Here is a 15,599-nt window from a genome sequence, read left to right as displayed (position 1 = left end):
CACGGAATGTGCTGTAAAAAATTGTTAAAATTAAATGCTTAGTTTATATAGTAAATATTGGGTGAGGGGTAAATATCTTTTTTAATCTAAAGGGAACCCTCCATCAACCCCCAGTGATTTGCACTGACCACTGCACAAGTACCAAGTGGTTTAGAGTAACTCCTTTTTCCACGGAATGAATTTGTTAAAGTCAAATGCTTAGTTTGTATAGTAAAATAGAAATATTTATTCAGTAGTAAATACCTTTTTTAATATAGAGGGAACCCTCTACCTAGCCCCCAATGGTTTTCACTGAGCGCTGCACACGCACTAGTGGTTTAGAACTTTAGAGTAACTCCTTTTCCCACGGAATGTGCTGTATAAATTTGTGAAAATTAATTGTTTAGTTCATATAGTAAAATAGAAATATTGATTGAGGGGTAAATATCTTTTTTTTTTTAATCTAGAGGCCTCTACCTAGCCCCCAAGGGTTTGCACTGACCGCTGCACACGTATCAAGTGGTTTAGAGTAACTCCTTTCCCCACGGAATGTGCTGTAAAAATGTTAAAATTAAATGCTTAGTTCATATAGTAAATATTGGTTAAGGGGGAAATATCTTTTTTAATCTAGAGGGAACCTTCTACCTAGCCCTTAAGGATTTGCACTGACCGCTGCACACGTACCAAGTGGTTTAGAGTAACTCCTTTTTCCACGGAATGAATTTGTTAAAGTCAAATGCTTAGTTTATATAGTAAAATAGAAATATTTATTCAGTGGTAAATATCTTTTTGATGTAGAGGGAACCCTCTACCTAGCCCCCAATGGTTTTCACTGAGCGCTGCACACGCACTAGTGGTTTAGAACTTTAGAGTAACTCATTTTCCCACGGAATGTGCTGTATAAATTTGTTAAAATTAATTGCTTAGTTCATATAGTAAAATAGAAATATTGATTGAGGGGTAAATATCTTTTTTTTTAATCTAGAGGCCTAGGGAACCCTCTACCTAACCCGCAGTGGTTTACACTGACCGGTGCACATATATTAAATGGTTTAGAGTAACTCCTTTTCTCACGGAATGTGCTGTAAAAAATTGTTAAAATTAAATGCTTAGTTTATATAGTAAATATTGGGTGAGGGGTAAATATATTTTTTAATCTAAAGGGAACCCTCCATCAACCCCCAGTGGTTTGCACTGACCACTGCACACGTACCAAGTGGTTTAGAGTAACTCCTTTTCCCACGGAATGAATTTGTTAAAATTAAATGCTCAGTTTATATAGTAAAATAGAAATATTGGTTGAGGGGTAAATATCTTTATAATCTAGAGGGAACCCTCTACCTAGCCCCTAAGGGTTTTCACTGACCGCTGCACACGTACAAAGCGGTTTAGAGTAACTCCTTTTTCCACGGAATGAATTTGTTAAAGTCAAATGCTTAGTTCATATAGTAAAATAGAAATATTTATTCAGTGGTAAATATCTTTTTTGATGTAGAGGGAACCCTCTACCTAACCCCAATGGTTTACACTGACCGCTGCACACGCACTAGTGGTTTAGAGTAACTCCTTTTCCCACGGAATGTACTGTATACATTTGTAAAGTTAACGCGGGGTGGGGACGACACTCGGCCCGCAGACGATCAAACCCACCGCCCGGCTTTGAACTCAAATTGCCGATGACATGAAAACCTACTTCAGAGGACACGCTGGATCCAAGGTCAAGTGCATTTGAGACCATCTTCTTACATCAAAGGGTAAAACTAATCAAGTTCGGGGTAAATCTTAGAGTTTGTCACAGACAGTGCTACATGTTCATTAACGTTCCTAACAGTCTATGTCGGTTCCTTGGATTTAATACACTTTTTAACGGTTCGGTTCTGAGTCTATCAGAGGGCTGGGTTATGTTTAGAAAATTGTTTCAGAACACCAAACAGTTCCCAATCCACTACAGATTTTGTCAAAGCACAAAAAATGTGTTTTTAATATCCTGAAGTGGCCTGTATTCAAACCTATTTACAAAACGTTTAATATACATACGTTTTAATGAAATTTCACATCAGGACAAAATATTAAAGCCAACTTTACGAGCTACGTAAAGTTAATTGTGTGTTTGTGGTTGATATGTAGGTTTGTAGTCAACCTGTCGTCCTTTATTTACTTCATGATAAACGATTTCTTGCCTCATCAGTTTTTGGTTAACCGCAACTAACCTCTTCGTCACCCAAGACGGCTAAGTTTAGAATATACATCAATTCGCGTGTAGATGCGGTGTTGGTGGGGAGGGGGGCGCTTGCTAGTACACGATCATACACCTGTCTTTTCGCTACAATGTTGCGACACCGCTAAGGAATGTAGCTTCGTCTTTTAAGAATTCTTTCACACCATCTTGCAAACACATGCTGGCAGACGAGACAAAGAGACATGCGTTTTCTCAAGTAATGATTTTGACACGTGTTAACAGATAGCCCAAGAGCTGCATTAGTCAGACTGTAGACATGTTCGTATCACCTGTTAGACCCTGCCTGTATATACATTGGCAGCCTGCAACGATTTCGATTCCCTTGTGTTAGCCTGTGTCACAACTCCATCACGCATACACATGCCTTATGTATCTATTTCCCAAGCAAAGAAGAAAAGCTTGTCACAAAAACCCAAAGCCGAAAGTTTGACTGACAATCAATTGTAGAATAGGTTATGAACAAAAATGAGTAACTTTCTTTGAGTATTTTTGTAACCGTGTCGACGTTTTGTTTTTGTTTCAAACAAGGTGTCAAGTTTAAATCAGAGCATGTGCGTTCTGATTGTAAAATAGTGCCACGTTGAAATGGATAATATGGCAACATGTGTACAGTTAATAATTATAATGAGCAAATACTGAGATCGCACGTAAAAACTGAAATACAGTCTTCAGTCCCTGTCACACATTCACGATCTTCCCCCGAATTTGTTTTCAAACCAGAGTCCCTTAATTCAGCTAATGCGTTTGGGGGCAACCTGGCTAGAATTTTCCAAACTTTTCTATACGAATCGAAGCGAATTTGAGTTAAATTTTAGTCAAATTTGACCCCGGAAAAGGTCTTTTAACATTGCAAACTCATTGATTCCCGAATGGTTGGTTGGTACTATGCTGACTTACTATGCTGACTTACCAGCCAACTATGGTCAAGCCAACACAGGTATAATTTAAACATCTTGAAACATTCGGCTGGTATAGTAGCCGACCTCGCCGAACACCAACCGACTTTACGCCGACCTACTACTAACCATAGTCGGGGGGCGTTCGGCTAGTGTTTCTGGTGGGGCGAAGTTCGTGAATGTGTGACACGGCCGCACATGGTTTTCGTCAGTGGTACAAATTTTGGGTGTCTAACCGGTAGAAAATACGTCTCGGGTGATAGTCCCTCCCTCCCTACTCACCTCGGCGTGTGCACCGGTACCGGCGGCGGCAGACGTGGCCTCAAGCCCCCGAACCTTCAGTCTCGTCTGCACGACGAAACTCAGCACCACGAAAACTAACCCGGGACTGTTCGGGGCACCGAATGGCGAGAGCCGCATGTTATTTGACAATAGACCCTGGGAGGGGAGAGAAAAAGCACGTTATATACCGTCTGGCTGGAGGGAGGGGAGGAGATGTCATCATTGCCAGCGTGTTTACAGCAAGAAAACTTGATATGGGGATTCTGTAGTCTAGGTCACACCTCTCACAGTCTCGTAGACAGTGCGCCCCCCTCCCCCTTTTCACGTGGACTCGCCTTTCAGCGAGTTTTTATGATCGCTTCTTTATATACCTAAAATTTATCACGGTTCTATTTTTTTAGGTTTGATAAGGTCTGTGCGAGGGTTAAAATAAGTGCTAAACGGAGTGTTAAATTTAGATGACATAGTGGGTTTGTTATTAGTTTTCCGTTAAAGGCAATAGGTTCCACCTGTTGGAAGGAAACCAAATGAAAGAAAGGAGCTAGCTGTCAAAATTTGTCAATGGCTTTTGGCTGGAGGCGTTTTCTTGGGGGTGAACTGCGGTTACAGACTGCAGTACCTCGCAACAAACGCTAGGCGTCTATTCGGACGTTCATACATGTTGCGGGCACTTTTAATCGTTACACTATGTAACATCATTCATAATATTATCTCTTTTCATACAACATTTTAACCTTATTGACTATAATGACTTAAAATTCTGTATAACATTGATTGGTTTAAAGTGCTGATCTCTCCTACAAACAAAACTTACAAAAATTATCGATAACACTATATATATTGATTGCATAATCGGTATGATTTGGTCGCGCTTTCACTATGAAAACTTCGTTGGAATTTCAGATGATTGTTTTTGCAAAGATTTTGTGTCTGTTGGAAATGTGATATGAGTATTTTTTCTCATTTGTGAAAGGATACAGGATGGTATAAAATTTTCTAGAAAGGAATGGAGTATTCAAGTGAAAGTCCTTTTAATATATTGTAACATTGACGTATTCCAAATACTCTCTTTTGGCCACAGCAAGTAATTTTTATGGATGACATCAGCGCGCTCATTAATTTTCGCCTGATTTTGGAAAAAAAAAGAAATGTTGTTGCCTTCTGACAGTGGTCAACATGCCGAAAATGGGGAAAAGATGTCTGTTGCCATGCCGGAAGGTGGATGGCAGATAACTATGAAGAGAGGAGACAAGAAAAGGCTCTGATTTAATGTTTTGTTTCTTACTTTGATGCAATAATATGTGATGATTGCTGTGTATGTGATGTTCCCACTGAATCAAAAGCATTTGTACAATGGTTGAGTCAAAATTCTAAAATGTAGGAACCTTGCTTTTTTTAGGCCCGCCTTGTTTCGCCCGCTCGCATTAGATTTGGAGTCTGTGGAGAATGTCATCCATAAAATTTACTTGCTGTGGCCTTATTTCGCCTATTCTACCGGCTGTGACCTAAGGGGCTACTAGTCCACAGTTAGGCCTAGGCAAAATTGTTGTGTTTCCCGTCCCCGACTTACCCCAGCAAAAACCTGCCGATTCCAGCCTTTTTTTTTTATTGATCATAACTGGTAAGACCGTAACATTTTCTTTCTGACAACTGAATTCAAACCCTCTTAATGTCATTAAGCGCATTTTCAGAAGCAAATTTTTCTTCAGAAAAACGGGTGAAATATTTGTTTACAAGCGACAAGGCCGGGTTCTCTTGACAGTCCCGATGCATTGTTTAACTTCATTTGTTTGGACATTTTAGCCGAAATCTAAAAAAAAAAAGAGATCAAAATCCCTACTATACCAAATATACTTTTTGAAAGAATGAAACAAGAAACAAAACATGAATATTTCCAGGCCTTACTACGTTTGATTGTCCTTTCCACAGTCCCGCAACATTGTTAAACTTTATATGTTTAGTGATTTTAGCCGAAATATATAAAAAAAATATTAAAAAATTGAAATCCCTACTATACTGATTTTACTTTTTGCAGCACTGAAACCAAAAACAAAAGATGAATTTTTCCAGGCCTTACTACGTTTAGTGGTCCTTTTCACAGTCCCTAAACATTGTTAAACTTCATATATTTAGTCGTTTTAGCCAAAATCTAAAAAAAAAGAGATTGAAAATCCCTTCTATACCAAATCTACTTTTTGAAAGAATGAAACAAGAAACAAAACATGATTTTTTCTAAGCCTTACTACGTTTGGTGGTCCTTTTGACAGTCCTGAAACATTGTTTTAAAATTTCATTTCTTTTGTCCTTTTAGCCGAAATCTAAAAATTTACACTGACTCTACTTTTTGCAGGACTGAAACCAAAACACAACATGAATTTTTCTTGGCCTTACTACGTTTGGTGGTTCTTTTCACAGTCCCGAAACATTAGGCCACACCGATTTAATTTTATGGATGACATCCTCTGAAGACCATCAAACTAGTGCGCGCGGGCGAATAAAAAAAATTCCGGCCAAAAATAAAAATGCTACTAAACCACAGGAATACAAAGCTGGTATTGTGAATTTGCGCCAGTACTTAGCAACGTATACGACATGCTGGCTTTTTGCGGCATTTATGAATCGGTACTGAACTTATGTACTGAGTTCTTGAGTCGCGGACCTTCGAATTCGATAGCCTGGTTGCTCGGCTCCGTTTTGTGGCTGACTACCATGGGCTACCCAGCCCTAGAGCCAGGCCAGAGCCTCGGTGGACGTGATCTTTTTTTTTTTTTGAGGGCGACAGGCGAAAATCAATGCGCGCGCGGATGTCATCCATAAAATTAAGTCAGTGTGGCCTTATAAAAAAAATATAAGAATTGAAATCCCTACTAAACTGTATTTTTTTTTAATTTTTGCAGGACAGAAACCAAAAACAAAACATGAATTTTTCCAGGCCTTACTACGCTCGGTGAGACAGTCTGTGTATAGTAAGAAGGACCGCGACTAATCTATCACGTGTAAAACAAACATGGCGTGTTTAGATATCACTGCGCCTCTGTCAGCACTTGTGCACATCGGTCGTTAATTTCACCCGCGCAAAGCACGGACCCAATGCTGACTGTCAATTACATTAGTAGCTCAACCAATGAGAGAGAGGCTATTAGCGTTTCAACCAATAAGAGATTGGCGCGATTCTACGTGGTGGGCGGGGCTTATAGGTTGGGTCTATTTCCCCGGAATCCGTGAACAAATTACCGTCTACCAATCAAACAGGCTGTATCATTTTTGGTACTCTAACGGGCTGCGTCCGTATCTGTTAAAAATCATCCTATGGAATTTCAGGGCGGCAAAACTGAATTTTCAAATTCAATTTTCTTTTGTTGTTTTTTTAAATATACTTAGTTGAATCAACCCTGTCTTATAGCATACATTTTATTGTATGGTAGCCTACGTATCTATTATTTATGGGTGGTACCCAAAACACAAAGAGACGCCGGACGTAGCTTGTTTATTGAGCTATTTTAAACACTTGCATTATGAAATGATAAAAAAGCGTGCTAAAAATGCCAGCAATGTCAATATCAGACAGATTTCCCTATCCAGAATATTACTTTTGTTTTGTTGCCTTTAAACTGACATTCTTTAGAAAGTCAGTAGATTCAAATGTTCCATTTTAACTGATGAGAACGTCTTGTATTGAAATATTGTTTTCTGTAACAGTAATGGAAATTATTTAAAAAATAGCCATGTATATTAAAATCAGGTAATTTAGAAAGCCAGACGATTCAAATCACATCCGCTATGGTTCCCAGACACTGATAGCATCACAAAAATAAAAATGCACAGATAAAGCCTCTAAAACGTCAGATGTTTTAAAAAGCATCCGTTCTCATTCGGTAATCTGCTATCTCCTATCAGTAGCTTACAATGATAGCGGATGATTTTCGAAACATCCGACGTTTCAGAGATTTTATCAGTGACGTTTTGTGATGCTATCAGTGCCTGGGAACCATAGCGGATGCGATTTGAATCGTCTGGCTTTCTAAAAAAATTACCTGCTTTGATACACATGGCTATTTTTTTTACAGTTTTTCATTACTGTCACAGAAAACATTATTTCAACACAAGAAGTTCACATCAGTTAGAATGGAACATTCTACTCGCTCACCCTAGCTACAAAAGTAGAGAACACTTGTAACTACACATATTTTCCTCCAGACAAAACATCGTCTGTTGACCTCAGGTTCCCTTGTCACACCCTCTAATGGAATAATTGACGGAAGTTGGAACATGCAATTGAGAACATCTCGGGATAAGATAGGAAGGCACGGTTCAAAACATTGTTACTATTTGTTTACTATTTTTGCTTACAGCCTTAAAGATTTTTGTGTTTATGTTTGTGTATGTGTGTGTGTGTGTGTGTGTGTGTGTGTGTGTGTGTGTGTGTGTGTGTGTGTGTGTGTGTGTGTGTGTTTGTGTGAATGTTTGTGTGTATTTTGGTGAATATTTGTTTGTGTGTGCGTTTGTGTGTGTGTATGCGTGTGTATTTGTGTCTATGTGTATGCGCGTGTGAGTGTGTGTGTGCATGCCTGCTTGTGTTTGTGTCAGTGTGTGTGTGTGCGTGCGTGTGTGGTTGTGTGTGTGTGTGTGTTTGTGTGTTTGTGTCTGTGTATGTGTATGTGTGTGTGTTTGTGCGTGTGTGTGTGCGTGCGTGTGTGCATGCATTTGTGTGTGTGTGTGTGTGTGTGTGTGTGTGTGTGTTTGGTGTGTGTGTGTGTGTGTGTGTGTGTGTGTGTGTGTGTGTGTTTGCGTGTTTATGTGTCTGTGTGTGTTTGTTTGTTTGTGTGTTTGTATCTGTGTATGTGAGTGCGTATCTTTGTGTGACAGACAAAATCAACAGCACTCCGCCTGCATATTGTACTCTAGTACATTACAAGCACAGACAAAAAAGCACAGACAAACAGATAGACACAAAGACAGACAAACCAACAAAGACGATAAAAAGAATCAAGTTCACTACCTTTGGATGAAGTAAAAAACCTTGATGCACAGACAGATACCTGATGCACACTTGCCGAGTTCTGTTAATTTTAGCAACGTTCACTTTTGTAAAGTCTCTTATTTAGAGAACTAGAATTTGTGTTCCGTCTGTCTGTGGGCCTTGACCTCCAAACGTCGGTACGCTTGTTTACAAAACACTCTCTAATTTAATTAAGTCCCTGTGAAGGCTGTACGGGCGCAGTTTGGACAGTTTGGAACGCGTGAACATTCTGACAAGGGTATCTCCACGTACCCACCTGCTTAAGGCGTGTCATCTTAAGTATCTTAAACCCCTCAATCATACCTTAAGCCGACAATACCGTAAGTGTTAGGATGAGTTTGGCTACAACCCAACTTGGCTGAGATCCAACTTCTTTTCAAACTTTTTTTTCTTCTTTCTACACAACCGGAAACACCTGGAAACTTTATTCGGCGTCCTTGTATTTTGTTTAACTCTTGGCTTGTACATGTGACAATACGCGGGGCAGCTTTGAAGTGCCCCCCACGTGACGGCTAGTTATTGTGTAGATAATGATGTATACACATGTACACGCCGTAGTTCTGTGGGAACACACCCTTCCGTCAAAACAAGCCGGCAGGTGTTCAAAGGTGGGTTAATATATATAGTTTGTCGCTTCCTCTGAGAGAGTGACGGCTTATGGGGCATAGTTGGCATAGCTCGGCAGCCAGCTTGGGGGCAATAGATAGTGAAGAAATGCGAGGTGCTCTGTTATCTGAACTTGTCAGTGAAACGTGTCTTGTTGTAGGTACACCAGAACCATCAATCAAAACTATGGATTTCAGCGTAGACTGAGAAATTTTAAGCCACATGAAAAAGCCAGAAAAGTCCCAGGTTTGTCGTGTGAATGTGGCACGGTTGTAAAGGAATTCTTCTGATATCCGTGTATTTGTCGTCCAAAAAGTAGCTGTCGTATTAAGTTCTTGGCGAATTCTACAAGATCAAATTCGCACGACGAAATACGACTAAGATTGAATATTAATTGTATATATACTGTGTATGATGATGTAAATATGATGATGTATATATGTATGTGTTTTGATGTTTTGTAACGTTTATGTGTATACTCTCTCCTGGAAGAGTAGCTGTCACCCTCGGGTGGGCAGCTAAAGGAGAGTTTTAAACCAATAAACCAATAAACCTGTAGCGCGGGTACTTGTTGTGTGATTTTCAGGTAGGTTTTAACAGCAGAATCTCGTACAACACAATCACGACTGTCGCAAGACTGTCCTGAACCAATTGTACCACAGATACGACAAAGCCCTACCCCGTTTGTCTCAAGGGTTTTGTTGTATAATTTTCAGTGAGGCAGTGGAAAAAATATGTCAAAACTTTGTCATAATTGACAACTAAATTACGACGCATTCACGACTGTCTCACGAACGTCTTACCTTAAAAGAAACGTAGCCCTTTATTCGTGTGGGAATATCACTGCATGTTTAGTAGACGTACTAGCCAGTACTGAGAAATCAGTTCAAGGCAAAAACCAGATGTCAAATTATTGTCTTTAAAATGTTCCGCTCAATTTTCGCATTGTATACACACAGTACAATTCCAAGGACCGGATCACATGAAAGTTGTGTACTGTTTGTTTGTGCGTAACCACGTGTGAGTAATTCTATTTCGGTACCATGTTTTTAAAACCTCCCTGTACACACCTCTTCTAACGTTTTAGTAACCAACGTCACATATCCCTACTTCCTTTATTCTATGCCACTACGGTGTATACATTTCAATTCACTCTATGCTTAAACCGCATACCAAAAATACCGGTCCAATTCACACGCTCCGGTGGCGAGGCACGCGACGGTAGCCTTTCGGGCGGGTTTTAATGCGAATCGGAAACAAGCGGAGTGCGCTAATGTTGTCTAATGCCTTTAATTGTTGTCATATGACAGGACAGGGTAGTGACGTAGGGAGAGGGGGCGCCGAAGGCATCCCCGCTGAGTTTCAAAGGCGTGAGTGTGCTCTTTTGTGAGAAAGACCGCCACGCCGAGTGATTGTGTATACAAACATACGCCGGTGTCTTCTATTCTAAACAGAGGAATGGACATATAGTAAACATTTTCCTGCTTTCCTAGAAAATTAAAAAGGTAGAGGTAGACACCATACATTTAACAAGAGAATTTTTTCCGGGGTGGGGGTGGGTGGGTCGTGGACACAAAAAATGCACATATCTCACTCTAAAAATAATTTTGTACCACGCATAAAATTGAATTCTGTGTTAATTATTTTCTCTCTCTCGGTTGAGCAAGTGTTAGATGTGTGTATCAAAATTAGTTTGGTAAAAAGCAAGAATTCAGAAAAAAGTAATAACGTTTAAAAGCAGAGAAAAATCGACAACAGATTCCTCTTGATATACAATTTGTTTTTAATCTACCAAAAAATCTACGTGAAATAAAAACACAAAATATTCAAGATAGGTACCAACAATGATTGTAGACGTATTCCAGACAGTTGCCTTGTAGGTAAAGCACATGTACAGGTTCGGGTAAATATTTTGATCTAATCTTCCAGTGGATCGGCCCCTGGAATGTGCAATCTGTCTACACCCAATTACAACCTACAAAACACACAAGATCGTACCCAGACAAACATACAACCTTAGGAATTACAACCTACGTGTACTCACTGTTGTCACCAAGCCGGGTGTTGAACGGTAGACGGTTGTAGTTTGTTGTAGTTGAGTTGGGAAGGGAGAGTAGTGGATCGTACCACGTTTCCGGTAGGCCGGCTTGTTGTGTATGTGGTATACAGGTGTGCTGACCGGCTCTACCTGCGTGGTTAGGCACGCCGGTTTTTATACCCACAGGCGAAAAGGCGTGGTGAGCAGACAGACTGTACACGCGACTCGGCCGGGCTGCTATAACGGACGGACTGGAGTCATCGTACATTCAGCACAGGTACGCCGCAGACTAGCACCACACTCCCCGCCTGACACCCCGCCACATTTACCGGTGATGGATTCGACGACGTCCCGACCGAATGACTCCCAACAGACGCCGTTAACGCTTTCATTTCATTCCCGCTAAATACCGCCTGGGGTCCGGGGTCATTTATTTGGCGCAAGAAGCCGGCGAGATCTATGAATTAAGCGGTTTCAACTTTGCCATACTCTAAGACTTTAATGTAAAAAAAAAATAAAAAATAAAAAAGATCCTAAATGCTAAAGAAATTTTAAAAGCTACAAAAATTTAAGTAAACAGAGCCCTTACAATCATAAATTTCAAAGGTACAAATGTTTTTGGAAGCATTATACATTCTTAAGAAAACAGGAATATGATCAGTTTAAAAATATTTCTGTATATTGGAATGATAATAGTTGACGTTAGTTTACCTTAATTTTATTCCCATTATTTTAATCTTTTTTTTTTTCAAAATGTAATTATTTCTCTGATGCATTTGCCCTTAACAGAGATAATAAAACAATACAAAGTTTTTAAAAGAAGCAAAAAAAGAATTTGAAAAGATAGAAACGTAGTATACAAGAGGGCATAAAACTAGTAACACAACTAAGAGGGGGATATGTATTGAAAGGAAAAGAAGTGTAAACAAATCACATTAATTGAAATCAGGTAGGGTGAACAAAATAATCTTTAACGAGATAAATTTTAGATTTATCTTTTTTTTCAAGGTGTTTCATTGATTTTTTTTTACAATAGATATCGCTCTCTTTGCTGTTTATACTTTTCTTCTTTGGAGGATTTAGGAAAGTGTAAAAAAACACATAGTTCTAAAGCATGTCTTCTCTTACATTTTAACCATCACAGGGAAGGCAAATCCGAATTCATTCATAGACTATAGCACTAGTTTTAGCGTGACCATGTTTTTTTTTTGTGTGTGTATAAAAGCTACTTCTTTAATTGTTGCGACCTATACCTAACCCAGTGTATACGTATGTATGTTTAATTAAGGTTTATTCTTTTGCTAATTCCTTCCTTCCCTCCTTTATTCTTTCCTTTCCTTATGCTTCAATCCTTTTTATTGTCATTCTTTTATTTACCCATTCATCTGCATTCATTCATTCATTCATTCATTCACCCATTCAATCATTCATTCAATACTTTACTCATCCATCTATCCATCCATCAATCCATCCACCAATCTATCTATCCATTTAATATAAAACACGGAGACGGAGCCTGCTCATCACATCTGCTTGGAAATGAACAGTTTTGACTGATGGCACCTGAGAGAGAGCGTCACCGGTGCAGATGAGGTGGAGTTGTAATGAATGTCTCAGGTCCAGACGTACCGGGCACCTCGGCTGTACCATGGCGGCCGCCACTCTTCAGACTAATTATACTCTCCAAAAAGCCAGTTTAGATTAATTTTATGGATAACATCATCTGGTCAGTCAAGACTATTGCGAGCTAGTGGAAAATTTTCTCTTTTTATGTATTGATATATTTTTCTCTATTTACACTCTTTAAAAACTAGTACTTTTTTGTCCGCTTATAATAAAATCAAAACTAAAATTAAACTTGGTCTGACCTCTTGATAACGACAAACTGGAACGGACTGAACTATAAACATTTCTGTTATAAGTAGTAGTATTATCATGAACCTATAATTACAATTAGCAATTCATCCAATGACAGCATGGCAAGTAGTGGTTCAACCAATGACATCATTGCAAGTAGCGGTTCAACCAATGACAGCATGGCAATTAGTGGTTGTACCAATGAGGGCACGTACAGCAGAAAGCTGGAGCTGGAAGGAGCTGGATACCTTGTGTTCCCTGCCCTTACTAGTACTCTCCAATCAGAGGTTAGGGTTTTGGCTTATTTTTGGCGTCTTTTTAGGCTTTTTTTTTTAATCGTGGTTTCTTTTTACACTGAAATTTTCTTGCCTACCCAGTGCATAGAAGAAGCCCCGGTAAAAAAATAAGCCCAAACCCAAACATCTGCTTGGAGAGTACCCACACACACATACAAATTGATTCTGGCGTGGATGTGATCCACGAAGTCCGGTCGGCGTGGCCTAATTGACCGCGCGGTGGTTGAGACGTTAGGCGGCTGAGTGTGACGCCTGCCCGCCGCATACATCACCATAACGGTGCCTGACCAGACTGATGAACGCGCACGTACGATCAATGTGACCTGCAGGCGGGTGGATACTTTACTCTGATGGCGAGACTTTGTGCAATGGCTCTCCCTCCCCAACCTGAATGTCCAGCACGATTGGCTAGAAAAGAAAGGGAGAAATAGATAAGTAAAGAATTTAGTGAGAGAGCCAGCAAGTGAGAGAGTGAGTGGGTGGGTGAGTGAGTGAATGGGTGAATGGTTGAGTGAGTGAGTGAGTGAGTGAGTGAGTGAGTGAGTGAGTGAGTGTGTGTGTGTGTGTGTGAGAGTGGTTGAGTGAGTGAGTGAGCGAGTGAGTGAAGTGAGTGACTGGGTGAGTGAGTGAGTGAGCGAATGTGCGCGGGCGTGTGTGTGTGTGTGAGTAGGTGAGTAAGTGGGTGACTAGGTGAGTGAGTGAGCGAGCGAGCGAGCGAGCGAGAGTGTCTGTGAGAGTGAGTGAGCGAGTAATAGAGTAAGTGACTGGATGACTTAGTGAGTGATTGAGCCAGCGAGTGAGTGAGCGAGTGTGTCTGTGTGTGCGTGAGTGAGTAACCGAGCAAATGAGTGTTTGTGTGTGTGCGTGTGTCTGTGTGTGAGTTGGTGAGTGAGTGAGTGGGTGTATGAGTGAGTGAGTGAGTGAGTGAGTGAGTGAGTGAGTGAGTGAGTGAGTGAGTGAGTGAGTGAGTGAGTGAGTGAGTGAGTGAGTGAGTGAGTGAGTGAGTGAATTAGTAAGGGAGTGAGTCGGTGGGTGGGAAAAATAATGGTTTAAACCTTGGGAAAGAAGCTGAAATCCGTTTTCATTCCTGTGACCATCTGGTTAAAAGAAACCGACGTCAATAGCCCTCATGCGGCCATGTGGTGTATTACACAGCACACTCAAACACAAACACACACAAACCCACACAGACATACAAATATAAAGGCACACAAACTTAAACGCAAATACACATAAAGGCGTACACGTAACAAATCATCGAAAGAAAAGTACGATAGTTAAATAACAGAGGAAAAGATTCTTTCAATAAGCTTGAAATGTACCTGTAAGCTTAGATTCGGCCCCACAAAAAAAGTTTGGGTCCTCATTAGCCTTTTATGAGTAAATTTTAAGAAGTCCCAATAAGATTTAGAACCGAAACTATATCTTATTTTCTGAAAGATCTACGGGGACATTTTAGTATAAGGGGGAGCTCAATATAGCCGTTACGTCAGCATACAGAGAAACTACGCCAATGTCGTAATGCAATTATTTCATTTCTCGCCAGGTGTCCCCACGTAAAGGATGTTGATGGTGACATGGAAAGGGGCTGAACAAAAAAGAACAATACAATCTAAATGTCATCTCTTAAACTTTCAATAACAGTGGAAGACAAAAGATCCCGTTTCTCTCTGAAATGTGTGGGTTTTGTAAGGACAGATTTTTTTGCTTGTTTGTAAACGTGGAAAATTATAATGGAATTCGGTTACGTCTTTAGAAAATTCACTTCTTTTGCATTTGTAGAGATAAATTTGATAAAAATTTTATCCACAAAAAAGTCGAAAGACAATTGCATTCGAAAAATAATTCCATTCAATCAGAACTTGCCAGTAGGCGTTAGAAGAAGGGAGCGACAATACAATTTTTATTGAATGTGAGCATTAACAAGACCTATGGTACGTATACATGTAACTTTGTATAGCTTTGTGCTATATGTAAGAATTAATTGCGTGTGTTCGTGTGCGCGCGCGCTTGTGTGTGTGTGTGTGTGTGTGTGTGTGTGCGCGCGTGTGTATGTGTATGTGTATGTGTATGTGTGTGTGCGCGCGTGCGTGCGTATTCGTGTACGTATGTACGAGTGTGGGTGAGTAGGTTGACACCACCTGGAAAATAGGAGATTGACAGACAGAATGACATGTCATTAAAAGGTCAGCGCCAGAAAATATGGTGACCTTTCACGTGTGTCAACGTATCTGTCGTTCGTTCTACTACCGCTAGGCGGCGCAAGACAACTTTGATTAGAAAACACGATAGGTTGCAGAAATGTATATAAACGTTTAGGCTTACCTTTTCTCGCTGCAATTTTTCTAACAGATTATACTAATTTTCACCTGACTGAATTAAGAAA

General features: G+C 40.1%; 1 protein-coding gene across 1 annotated transcript in view; it reads right to left on the bottom strand.

The window, feature by feature from the left end:
* LOC109474657 (ADAMTS-like protein 2) overlaps positions 1-12,710 on the bottom strand; it is a 44,706-nt gene extending 31,996 nt beyond the window's left edge. The window contains exons 1-3 of the mRNA XM_019775006.1: positions 12,624-12,710; positions 11,067-11,210; positions 3,397-3,552 (exon numbers count right to left, since the gene is read on the bottom strand). Coding sequence (XP_019630565.1) covers positions 3,397-3,552; positions 11,067-11,210; positions 12,624-12,710 — 387 coding nt within the window. The remainder of the gene's footprint in view (positions 1-3,396; positions 3,553-11,066; positions 11,211-12,623) is intronic.
* Positions 12,711-15,599: the final 2,889 nt, after the last annotated feature.

This window comes from Branchiostoma belcheri, unplaced genomic scaffold (genome assembly GCF_001625305.1).
Source record: "Branchiostoma belcheri isolate BF01 breed outbred unplaced genomic scaffold, Haploidv18h27 scaffold102, whole genome shotgun sequence".
NCBI lineage: Eukaryota > Metazoa > Chordata > Leptocardii > Amphioxiformes > Branchiostomatidae > Branchiostoma > Branchiostoma belcheri.
The sequence above is the reverse complement of the archived record's forward strand: the minus strand, read 5'-3'. Positions and strand labels throughout refer to the sequence as shown.